At 41.0% G+C, this 12808-nt stretch overlaps 1 protein-coding gene across 4 annotated transcripts in view; it reads left to right on the forward strand.

Annotated features, from left to right (window-relative positions):
* Nucleotides 1-12808, forward strand: part of POPDC1 (popeye domain cAMP effector 1) — a 31037-nt gene that overhangs the window by 7944 nt on the left and 10285 nt on the right. For all 4 annotated transcript variants that reach the window (XM_072998321.2, XM_020780032.3, XM_020780115.3 and 1 more), the window contains 2 exons: nucleotides 2607-2794; nucleotides 5100-5208. In XM_072998321.2, coding sequence (XP_072854422.2) covers nucleotides 2607-2794; nucleotides 5100-5208 — 297 coding nt within the window. The remainder of the gene's footprint in view (nucleotides 1-2606; nucleotides 2795-5099; nucleotides 5209-12808) is intronic.

Genomic DNA, 12808 nt, shown 5'->3' on the forward strand with positions numbered 1-12808 from the left:
GGATAAAAAAATAGAAAAAGAGATGAGAAAAAAAGAAAAGAAATTTCTCCCTCCCCCTTTTGAGGACAGAGATTTAGACCTCATTAAGTCCCAAATTTCCCAAGTTTCCAGAGAGCATTGAAGGAAAGAAAAAAAAACCACATAAGTCATATTGCCCTATCCTCAGATCTATCCCTGGGCCCAAACATATATTAAGTTCCAACTTTGTTTTGCATAGTCCCTTGGTTGTTCTCATAGTGCTTCTGAGAGTGTGTCTAGTTCTGTAATATCCAACAGCTTCTTCAGGAACTCCTCCATCGTAGGTATGTCTTCACTTTTCCATTTTTGGGCCCAGAGTAACCTAGCCGCTATAAATATATACATCAAACAGTATCTGATTTTCTTATCAGTAATTTCTGGCATAATATTTAGTAGTGCTATTTCAAGTTTGAAATTGAATTTCTGTTGAGTGACTCCTTTTATTATTTCCCACAGCTGTAACCAATAACCCTTGGCTTTTTCACATGTACACCACATATGATAATAAGTTCCTACTTTCTTTTTTTAAATTTCCAACAAATATTGCTGCTACCCTCTGACATTTTTGCCAGCTTTACAGGGGTATAGTGCCATCTGTATCTTGCTGCCTATGCTGATAGGGTCTCAGCTGGTGGTGATAAAGCAAAAAAGCAAAGTGTGTGGCTTATATACCACTCTATAGTGCTTAAAACTCTCTCTGGGCAGTTAACTAATTAATTATGCAGGCTACATATTGGCCCACCCTCCCCCATGAACTGGGTACTCAATTTACTAATGATGGAAGGATGGACGTTTGAGACAACCTTAAGCCAGCTTCCTGGGCCTAGGATTAAAATTCAGTCATGAGCAGAGTCTTTATTGCAGTAGTGCTGCTTAATCACTATGCCACAAGAAAGGGTTCTGGTTTCAGCAAATAGCTCAATAGGAAATAATGTATAGTGGTGCCTCGCTTGATGACGTTAATCCATTCCAGCGAAATCGTCGTTAAGCAAAATAAAAAAGCCCATTGAAATGCATTGAAAACCGTTCAATGCGTTCCAATGAGTGAAATACCTGCTCGTCCAGGAAAGATCCTCCATAGGGTGGACATTTTCTGCTAACTGTATAGCAAAAAACCCATCCTAAAAAGAGCAGGGAGCCATTTTGCACAGCAGGCGGCGATTTTGGAAACCCAACAACCAGCTGTTTTGATCATTGTAAAGTGAAAAATCGGTTCCCAAAGCAGGGAACCGATCATCGTAAAGCGGTTTTCCCCATTAGAACATCGTTTTGGGATCGCAAAAGCAATCGCAAAAACCTAATCATCAAGCGGATTCATCATTTAACAAGGTAATTAATCATTAAGCGAGGCACCACTGTATAGCCATTGTGAGAAGGCAAATTCCATGTTGGGATCAGAAAGGGATTGAAAGTAGAACCACTAACATAATATTTTTACACAAAGTTATGGTGTGACCGTGCTTGGAATCCTGTATATATTTCTGGATACCACCCTTCAAAAAGGATATTATTGAATTGGAGAAATTGTAGGAAAAGGCCAGTAAAAAATGATGAAGTTCGGTATTAGGAACCGTAAAATTGGGGGGGGGGGGTTGGGGTTGCTCAGAAAAGAACAGCAAGAAAAGAGGTATATGATAGAAAATGTGTAAAGTTAAGCATGTTGCAGAGAAAGTGGATAGGAGGAACTGTTCACCCTCTCCTAGGATATTAGAGGACAGGGTCATTCCATGAAGCTGAACTGTGGGAGAGGCAGGTCAGATAAAAGGAAATGCTTCTTCATGCACAGCACGGTCAAGACATGGAATTCACTGCTGTAAGACATACCACTGGCCATCTACCTTCCTGGGGAATTTCAGAAAGGGATTAGTCACCATTTATTCATTTACAATATTTTTTTTAAAAAAATGTTTTGTACTTACTGATTTTCTGTCCACTCTTGCAGCAGCAGCAGCAATGTACAATAGAACAGATAAAAACACTTTTGGAAAATAAGAAATTAAAAAAATTAAGCCATTGAAAAATGAGTTTTAAAAAGCAGACCTCCCTCTGTTTACCCTTGACCCTCTTTGCCACAGAAGCCCACACACAAGAAGTACTTAAGTGTAAAGAGGGCAAAATCCCTAGCAATGAAGCAGAAGTGTTTATTCTTCTGACCTGGCTTTCCTGTGGCTGTATACGGGGGTAGTGGGCTAAATAAGCTTATATTAATTTGCAGAGGGCAGAGGTGAGTCAGGTGATGCAGGGTAATGCTGATCAGGACTGAGGCATGTTGGTTGCTTTGCAGAGGTAATGCAGGGGGTGACATGATCTTGTACCCTGGAAGGGATGGTTGTGGCAGAAGTCACTTTGCAAATATCTTACAGAAGCAGGACATGTGGATAAGGTTTTGCATCTTGTAAACTTTTGAGGCTGTCCTCTGACCCATTGACAGCTTCTTTGACGTTACAGTGAAATAAATGATTATTGATTTGCCTGTATGTACCGTATGTGTTTTCGTAAAAAGGGTGTTTTGCAGAGTCCATTTTAAGTAATGCGCGGTCATGTCTTGAAGCTGCCTTCTTTACCATTTCTTTGTGGTTGTATTCCAGATAAATATAGATAAAGAACTTAGCAGTCTGTATAAGAGAATGTTCGAACCACTCCATGTGCCTCCAGAGCTGTTCCAAAGACTGACAGGACAATTCTGCAACATTCAGATGCTAAAACCAGGTCAAGCATATGCTGCAGAGGACAAAACATCGGTGGATGATCGATTAAGTATTCTGCTAAAAGGAAAGTATGTGCTTGAAAGAGTTTGAAAAGGATTTCTTTTTACAGTTTAATTGTGAGGGGAATAATGAAAAGAATTCCAAAAATAGATTGTATTATAACGGTGGGATGGATCCAGAATCTGGCTTCATGGAGGAAAGCCCTTCTTTCTTATGCAGATGTAGCCAACTGGAAGAATGCAGGTAGTGGCAATGTTGGTGGGCAGGGAAGGATACTGAGGCTGGAGAGGAAGCGGGTGTTGCCCAAGAGAACCTTTCCACCTGGAAAAGCATTCTGAACGGAGCTTTTGCTGGAGGCAAGGGATGTTCCTACTGATGGTCAAGGAAATGGACCCAAATCAACGTTACCTCCTCTCTTATGGTCATTCCAGCCTTGCCTTTTAGTTGGCCTACAATAACATCTACTAAAATCTTACTACAAGCAATGAGGTTTTAGGCAAACTTTGTTATTGATACATGATTTGTCAAATATGTAGCAATTATTGATCATTTCTGTGTGTACAGTTGTAATAGTTACAGATCTATATATCTGTATGTACAGTGGTGCCTCTCATAGCGAGGTTAATCCGTTCCGGATTAACCCTCGCTATGTGAAAACATCGCTAAATGGAACATAAAAACCCATTGGAACGCATTAAACATCGTTTAATGCGTTCCAGTGGGCCCTAAACTTACCGTTCAGTGAAGTTTCCTCCATAGCGGCAGCCATTTTCATGCCCTCGGTAAGCGAGGGGAGGGCGCGAAAACGCTGCACGTGGCCATTTCGGGCGTCCAGCGGCCATTTTAGAACCGCCAAACAGCTGATCCACGGGCATCGCAAAGCGAAGATCGGTAAGCGAAACGCCTACCGATCATCGCTATGCGAGTTTTGCTCATTGGAACGATCGGTATGCCTCCGCATTAGCGATCCCGAAAAGGGGATCGCTATGCGGATTCATCGTTGTATGGTGCGCTCGTTAAGCGAGGCACCACTGTACTGATACTGTATGCATGCAGCATTGGATATATGTATTGATAATCTGATAAATACTTTCTGAATTTAAAGTGTCTGCTGTAAAAATATATCTCTTTAACATAACAAGAACCTTGTTTACTAATACAGTAATTGAATTTTATGCTACTTAACTCATTTGTTTCTTTATGCCTCATCTGCTTTTGCTCTGCCAACACTGTGTAGCACTCTTTCATGAAGTTCTTGGTTTCTTGCCTTTTCAGTTTGCTTATACAGAGACTGTACCATAATGTTTGGTTTAAACAAGCTCTAGAATCCTTCAGTTGTTACACCACATGCTTATTATAAAAGGATTAATTGCTGAACAGAAGCATAGCGAGTGTGTAGTGATATTTGGATTATTGTTTATATAAACAAGCCTTTGAAAACCTTAATTGAAGCTCAGTTGTTAATCCAGAGCAGACTCATCCTAGTTTCTTCCTGCCCATCATTTTCATCTGGAATAAATTTAATGCTGATGGAATTCTATCATTTCAGGAATTAATCAAGGTTTTTGGAGTGAAGAGTTTTGTATAAAATGAAATGTTAATACTAATAGGCTTTAGGATTTTGCAAGGACAGTACAAAATCAACAATTAGCTATGTAGAGAATATATTTAAAATCACATTCTGTTTGGTCTCAAACAATTGTTGTAAAGAAAGTGTTATTATTATTTAACAGGTCAGCTTTGTTATTTCTGATCATTATTAATGTGCCCTCAGAATATAGCACTGTATTTAGTATTGATCTCATTTTACAAGTGAAAATTGGGCTGGTATTTGACCAGAGCCGCCCAGTAAAAAGTGGTTCACATAGTCTATGCATGCCTGGTTTCTCTTAGGTTTTTTCTGGCTGCTTGACAGGTAGGTGGAGTTTCCGGGAGTTTCAGAAAGAAAAAAACCCTGCAACTTTTGCAGGCTCTTCTAGATTGCACAATGCTGCTTCATGGCTTGTTTGCCATGATAATTCTGGCCTGTAACATAAATAAGATTGTTCCTGTCATGGTTAGGAAAGTGGGATTGTGGTTTGAGGGTCACCCAGGGGAGGAATTGGTCCTGAGGAGTAAGTAACATGCAAATCCTGGTTAATTTAGCAGTCATTCCTGTGGTTAGCAAATCACATTTGCATCATGTCTTGTGGAAAACAACTTTTATGCATATCAGAATTTGAACAGACAGTGGGACAGAGGGACAAATAATCATTTCTCATTTGAATTAATCCCAAATTATGTTTCCTGACAGATAGTTGTATTCTGCTTTAAATTAGCTTCTTATATCTCAGATATTTTGTGTGTGTTTCTAATTAGTGTTTTTGTCATCAGAATGAAGGTCTCCTATCGAGGGCATTTCCTGCATAATATTTACCCCTGTGCCTTTATAGATTCTCCTGAATATCGATCAACTCAGATGAATCGGGGTGAAAAGTTCCAGGTATGGAGTTTTTCTGTTGCTTGTGAAAGTAATGAAGGTGGGAGATTCACCAATGAAGAAAGCACATTGTGTTTTAACATATAGTAAGTCACAATCTGCCTCATATAGCCTTTTAAAATCTTAATGTTGACACATACAATCGGAATCTTTCAGAAGCAAAATGTCAGTGTTGTGTTACTGACAGCTCTAGAATCAGAAAGTTTATACTGGTGAACTTATTGTGTGTTAAAGATACAGGCTGAAAGCTAGTTCACAGAGCTGTAGCTCAGCAAACAGGATTTCAGCTGTAGCGTTCAGTTATAATACAAGAGAATATTTGTCTTATTTGTCAGTCAGAGCCATAGATCCAGAACCAGGAAAGCTAGACACCTTAAATTTAGCACACATACCAATACAGTGGTGCCTTGCTTAATGATGTTAATTTGTTTCAGCGAAATCGCTGTAGAGCGAAAACATAAAGTGAAATTTAAAAAATCCATTGAAACGCATTAAAACCCAGTTAATGTGTCCCAATGGGCTAAAAACTCACCGTCCAGCGAAGATCCTCCATACGGCTGCCATTTTCATTGCCTGTATAGTGAGGAATCCATCCCTAAGCACAGCGGGGAGCCATTTTCAGCACCCGGCGGCTATTTTGAAAAACCGACAATCAGCTGTTTTGATTGTCATAATGTGAACAATCGGTTCCTGAAGCAGGGAACTGATCTTCGCAGAGCAAAAAAAAACCCATTTAGACCATCGTTTTGTGATTGCAATTGCGATTGCAAAAACATCGTCGTGAAGCGGACTCGTCGTAATGCGGGGTAATTGTTAAGCAGGGCATGACTGTAATAGCATACCTATGTGCACCTAGTAGACTTTTCTTAAATGCATTCATTAATTTTGTGGTTTTTTCCCCACATTTTTAGAGGTTGCAGCACGTCTTCAGTCTCTAAGTAACAGACTTCCCTAACTGGTGCATAACTTGACAGTCAATGCAATTTAGCACCAAAGGGAATAGTCCAAACAACAAAATTATGATGCTCCTTTTTTGTCCCCTGCTATGCGGCAACCCAACCCCACACCACCCTGGGAATAAAGTGGGAAGACCCCTTTTCTGCGGGAGATATAGGTTGTTCCATGGCAGAGATATCTGCTTAAAACAGGGAAGAGGAACCTGTGGTCTTCCATTCACTCTGGAAGTATAATTGTCAGGAGCCGATGACAGCTGTGATTCAGCACCATCTGCAGGATTAGAGGTTCCTCACCCTTGGAAATTGTAGTTACAGTGCAATTTCTCTCTTTTCCAAATTTTGAAATATTTTTGCCAATTGAGAAATTGTATTTGTACTAGTATTTTTTGTTGCTTTACTGCTGAAAGTTCCATTTGAAGATACAGTCTCACAGAGACTGTTCACCTTTGAACTCGTTCAAGGTGGTAAGGTAGTCAAGGAATACTTTACCACTTTGAACGAGTTCAAATCTCCAGGGTCAGATAAACTGTATCCGAGAGTACTGAAGGAACTGGCTGAAGAACTCTCAGAACCGCTATCGATTATTTCCTTGAAATCATGGGAAACGGGGGGGAGGTGCCAGAGGCTTGGAGGAGGGCCAATGTTGTCCCTATCTTCAAAAAGGGTAAAAAAGAAGAACCTGGGAACTGCAGGCCAGTCAGCCTGACACCAAACCCAGGCAAAATTCTGGAACAGCTCATAAGCATCTAGAAAACAATGCAGCAATAACTAGAAGCGAACACTGATTTGTCAAGAACAAATCTTGCCAAGCTAATTTGATCTCGTTTTTTGATCAGGTCACTTCCCAGATTGACAGAGATAATGCTGTAGATGTAGTATATCTTGACTTCAGCAAAGCTTTTGACAAAGTGTCCCATGATATCCTGATTAGCAAACTAACTAGGTGTGGGCTGGATAGATCAAGTGTCAGGTGGATACACGATTGGCTACAGAATTGTACTCAGAGGGTGATGACTAATGGGTCCTTCTCTAACTGGGAGGAAGTAACAAGTGGGGTACCGCAAGGCTCAGTCCTGGGCCCGGTGCTCTTCAATATTTTTATTAATGACCTGGATCAGGGAATGCTTGTCAGATTTGCAGATGATACCAAATTGGGCGGAATAGCTAATAGAAGACAGAAACAAAATTCAAAATGACCTTGATAAGATGGAGCACTGGGCCAAAAGCAACAGAATGAATTCAACAGGAGTAAGTGCAAAATACTGCACCTCAGAAAAAGAAACCAATTGCACAGTTATAAGATGGCTCAGCAAAACTAGCTCAGCAAAAGTACAAGCTAGAAGGATCTTGGAATTGTCGTAGATCACAAGCTAAATATGAGCCAAGAGTGTGATGTGGCTACAAAAAAGGCAAATGCTATTTTAGGCTGCCTTAATAGAAGTATAGTTTCCAGATCTCACGAGGTGCTAGTCCCCCACTATTCAGCACTGGTTAGGCCTCACTTTGAGTACTGTGTCCGGTTCTGGACACCGCACTTCAAGAAGGATGCTGACAAACTGGAACAAGTTCAGAGGAGGGCGACAAGGATGACCAGGGGGCTAGAAACCAAGCCTTATGAGGAAAGTCTGAAAGAACTGGGCGTGCTTAGCCTTAAGAAAAGAAGACTGAGGGGTGATAGCACTTTTCAAATATTTGAAAGGCTGTCATACAGAGGAGGGGCAAGATCTGTTGTCGAACATCCCAGAGTTCAGAACATGGAACAATGGGCTCAAGTTAAAGGAAGCCAGATTTCGGTTGAATATCAGGAAAAACTTTCTAACTGTTAGAGCAGTACAACAGTGGAACCAGTTACCTCAGGAGTTGGTGAGTGCTCCAACACTGGAGGCATTCAAGAAAAACTTAGATAATCACCTGGCACATATGCTTTGATTGTATTCCTGCACTGAGCAGAGGGTTGAACTTGATGGCCTTGTAGGCCCTTTCCATCATCACTTTTCTATGATTCTATGAGGATCATTTGAACTTACATTGTGCCTGGAAGATCCATCACTAGTTTCCACTTTCTTGAGAGGAGTATTAAACATTTGACAGCATGGACTGGGGTACAAAAGTTATTGATAGAGCTTTGATTTCAAAACTAGTATGCTACATTCTCTCTCCCTCTCTTTGCCCTTCTCCTTTTCTCTTGCACACACACAATATTTATTTTGAATTCTGGAAGAAGTGCTGATTTTTTGTTCCTTTTTCCTTATCTCTGCTCCCCCTGCCCCTGATAGAGAAACAGCCTGCAGTTAATATAAGGTTCATCAAAGGGTGGGAGGATAATTGGAAAAGAGTGAGGGAAGTAAATTTGGTTCATGACAAATGACAGGGCAAGAGCAGAAGGCAGCCATCCCATTCACATCTCTGGTCAACATGTTTGGCTGCTTTTATGCATTCTGGAAATCTACCAAATCATTTCAAGGAGAGTGGCCAAAAGGTACAGGTGTGCATATCCTAAAGGAACTGATGTATCTCAACAGCTCTATACTTGTAATTCAGCCATCTGGCAGATGATGGTTGGCCATCTCAGTTCTAAATGAGGTTTGGGGTCAAAGGCATTGCAACTGAATAGGAGAAAGAGAGGCTTAGTAGCTAGTGGCTTGAGAAGCTGGAAAATATAGTATAAATCAGTGTTCCTCAGCCCTGGATAACCCAGGTGTTCTTGGACTACAGTTCCCAGAAGCTTTCACTACCAGATGTGCTAGCTGGGGTTTCTGGAAATTGCAGTCCAAGAACACCTGGGTTACCCAAGGCTGGGAACCACAAGCATAAATGGAGAAGTCTGAAACCAAACTGTGGCAAAATGCTTACTATTTTTAGATCTTGTGTGCTTATTGTGAGATGTTACGTGAAAAGCAAATGATAATCAGGAAGTTTAATTGTGAGAGAGTCCAGGTCCCTCAAGTATATTTTGGAAGAGAAAGAATTGAATTTTGGATGTAAGTTTACATGAGCTGTCCAAATCACAGGCTGAAGTTTTCTAATAAATGTATTTTATAGTTGTTGTTTAGTTGTTTAGTCGTGTCCGACTCTTCGTGACCCCATGGACCAGAGCACGCCAGGCCCTCCTGCCTTCCATTGCCTCCTGGAATTGGGTCAATTTCATGTTGGTCGCTTCGATGACACTGTCCAACCGTCTCATCCTCTGTCGTCCCCTTCTCCTCTTGCCCTCATACTTTCCCAACATCAGGGTCTTTTCCAGGGAATCTTCTCATGAGATGGCCAAAGTATTGGAGCCTCAGCTTCAGGATCTGTCCTTCCAGTGAGCACTCAGGGTTGATTTCCTTCAAAATAGAGAGGTTTGTTCTCCTTGCAGTCCAGGGGACTCCTAAGAGTCTCCTCCAGCAAAAAGCATCAATTCTTCGGCCGTCTGCTTTCTTTACGGTCCAGCTCTCACTTCCATACATCACTACTGGAAATACCATAGCTTTGACTATTCGGACTTTTGTTGGCAAGGTGATGTCTTTGCTTTTTAAGATGTTGTCAAGGTTTGTCATCCCTTTCCTCCCAAGAAGCAGGCGTCTTTAAATTTCATGGCTGCTGTCACCATCTGCAGTGATCATGGAGCCCAAGAAAGTAAAATCTGTCACTGCCTCCATATCTTCCCCTTCTATTTGCCATGAGGTGTTGGGACCAGTATCCATCATCTTAGTTTTTTTGATGTTGAGCTTCAGACCATTTTTGGCGCTCTCCTCTTTCACCCACATTTTATAGTTACATGTCTCTAAAACAGCTTCTTCTTGTTGTTCCTCTCCTACAAGTGCCTGGACATCATCATGCATGTAATGATTTTGGACATGATCTCTCAAAATAAGGGTGTTGCATTGTGTCCCGTCCAGTCTCCCAGTGTCTTCATTCAGTAGTTTCTTCCCATTGCACTTAGCCTTTTATAAAAAAAAAAAAAATCTTGAAGGACCAACTGTGGCAATCTGTGCTTTTCATTTCCTGTTATGTCACTGAAGAATTGTGTCTTCCTGCATTGTACGTGTTTAATATGCAGTAGCTTCTTGATAGTAAAATAGAGTCAGGAGGCTGGAACAGAGTCTAAAAGTGGTGATTGATGCAGTATGTTCCAGTCAAGAACTAGGCCTACTGCCAAGGAAATGTTGTCAAGACATATTAATCTCGGCAGAAGGCGGCAGTGACAGCATTCTTACACTTCCTCTAACACTCTCCACTTTGGGCATTGATTGGCTGTACAGTGAAGAGGAATCATCAGTACTAACTAACTTGAAAGAATAATTCCTAGTATTCCTGTCCTGCCAGTCTGCTTATGCTTTTGCAAGACCAATAATGGACAAAAAGAGAGTGATCTGGGGGTTTTGGATTTCTACTGAACAACAAAAAGATTGGTTCAGCTTACCAGTTATTTTTGCTTTTATTTATGTTGGGGAATAAAACACTTCATTTGATTAACTGCTAGACATTGATCTCAAGCTTGTGTTTCTAAATATACAAATGTATCCTGTATCATTGTGGAGATATGTGCACATTTTTATGGTGCATGGTATCCCCTAGCATGTTTATGTATTGCCTATATAGTCTCTTCCACTAATTTCTTTACAGCCATAATCCATCTTCTCTGAGACTCATAGATTGCTTCTCCCAAAAACTGTAGCAGTTTAATTTTTGTGTGGTATCCTGGTGCCACCTGCTGGATTGAAGGAAACATAACAGCCCTGGCCAAAAATATTGGCACCCTTGCAATGCTGTCAGAAAATGCAACCCTTCTCTCAGAAAATTGTTGCAGTTGCAAATGTTTTGGTACTCACATGTTCCTTTCTTCAAACACAAAAAAATAGAGAAGTCAAATCTGATACAATCTCACACCGAAACCCAAAAATGCACTGGCCATAATTATTGGCATCCTGTCTAAATTGTAAGAAATAATTGCTTTTCAAGCATGTGATACTCCTTTAATTTGTATTTAGACACACCTGTGGCAAGTAAGAGGTGTGGGCAATATAGTCCCACTTGCAACCAGTTAAGATGGAGAAAAGCTGACTCGACCTTTGTGTTGTGTGTGACACTGAGCATGGGGAAAAGAATGAAGTGTAAAGAGTTGTCTGCAGATCTCAGAGAAAAATTTGAGGAAAACGACAATCTCAAGGCTACAAATTCAACTCCAGAGTTCTTAATGTTCCTGTGTCCATTGTGCACAATATCATCAAGAGGTTTACATCCCATGGCACTGTAGCTAACCTCCCTCAATGTGGACATGGATGGAAGAGCAAAATTATTGAAAAATTACAAGGAAGGGTTGTTCAAAAGGTGGATACAGAACCCAGGTTAACTTCCTAACAAATTCAAGCTGATCTGCAGACACAGGGTACAACAGTGTCAGCTCACACTATCCGTCGCCATCTGAATGAAAAGAGACGCTATGGTAGGAGACCCAGGAGGACACCGCTGCTGACACAAAGGCATAAAGAAGCAAGATTGGAGTATGCCAAAACATATGTGATGAAACCACAATCCTTTTGGGAAAATGCCCTGTGGACAGATGAGACAAAAGGAGAGCTTTTTGGTAAAGGACGTCATGGCACCATTTACAGAAAAAGAAATGAGGCATTCAAAGAAAAGAACACAGTCCCTATAGTCAAACATGGTGGAGGTTCAAAGATGTTTTGGGGGTTGCTTTGCTGCTTTTGGCACTGGATGCCTTCACTGTGTGAACAGCATAATGAAATCTGGTGATTGCCAAAGAATTTTGGGGTGCAACATTGTGGCCAGTGTCAGAAAGCTGCGTCTCCCCCAAAGGTCATGGGTCTTCCAGCGGGACAGTGACCGAAGCACACTTCAAAAAGGACTCAGAAATTGTTACAAACAAAGCACTGGAGAGTTCTGAAATGGCCAGCAGTGATTCTAGATCTAAATAGAACACCTGTGGAGAGGTCTCAAAACAGCAGTTGGGAGAAGGCATCCTTCAAATCTGAAGGCCCTGGAGCAGTTTGCAAAAGAAGAGTGGTCCAAAATTCCAGTAGAGAGGTGTAAGAAACTCATTCATGGTTACAGGAAGCAATTGATTTCAGTTATTTTTTTCAAAAGGGGGTGCTACCAAATATTAAGTTAAGGGTGCCAATAATTTTGGTGAGTGCATTTTGGGGTTTCTGTGTGGGAATTTATCAGATTTGACTTCTCTGTTTTTTGTGTTGTTCCAATGCAAACCAAAGAAATGAACATGCGAGTACCAAAACATCTGCAACTGCAACAATTTTCTGAGAGGAGGATTGCATTTTCTGACAGCATTGCAAGGGTGCCAATATTTTTGGCCATGACTGTAGGTAAAAGTAGTCCTTAGAATGGACCTGGTAGTGTGAGGTTGCAACTCTAAATGTATGTGCCTCAGTGGAATTGTTGCCATGTGTCTGAAACCATGCTGCCTCAGTTAAATGTTCTGTAATCTGGTGTGTTTGTGTGTGTACTCGTATAAGAGGAGAAGAAAGCTTCATTGCCCTTGATTTTTTATTTCATATTTTGTGTGTGATCATACAGTTGTCTCAGAGCCACTGGCCAGCACTTTATTTCATAGTTCCACAGCAGGAGTGCCTTCATCAGCAGTGGCAGATTGCCCCTAATTAAAGAAATCTTGCCTTGATTTTGAT

Source organism: Pogona vitticeps, chromosome 1 (assembly GCF_051106095.1).
Source record: "Pogona vitticeps strain Pit_001003342236 chromosome 1, PviZW2.1, whole genome shotgun sequence".
NCBI classification, from domain to species: Eukaryota; Metazoa; Chordata; class Lepidosauria; order Squamata; family Agamidae; genus Pogona; species Pogona vitticeps.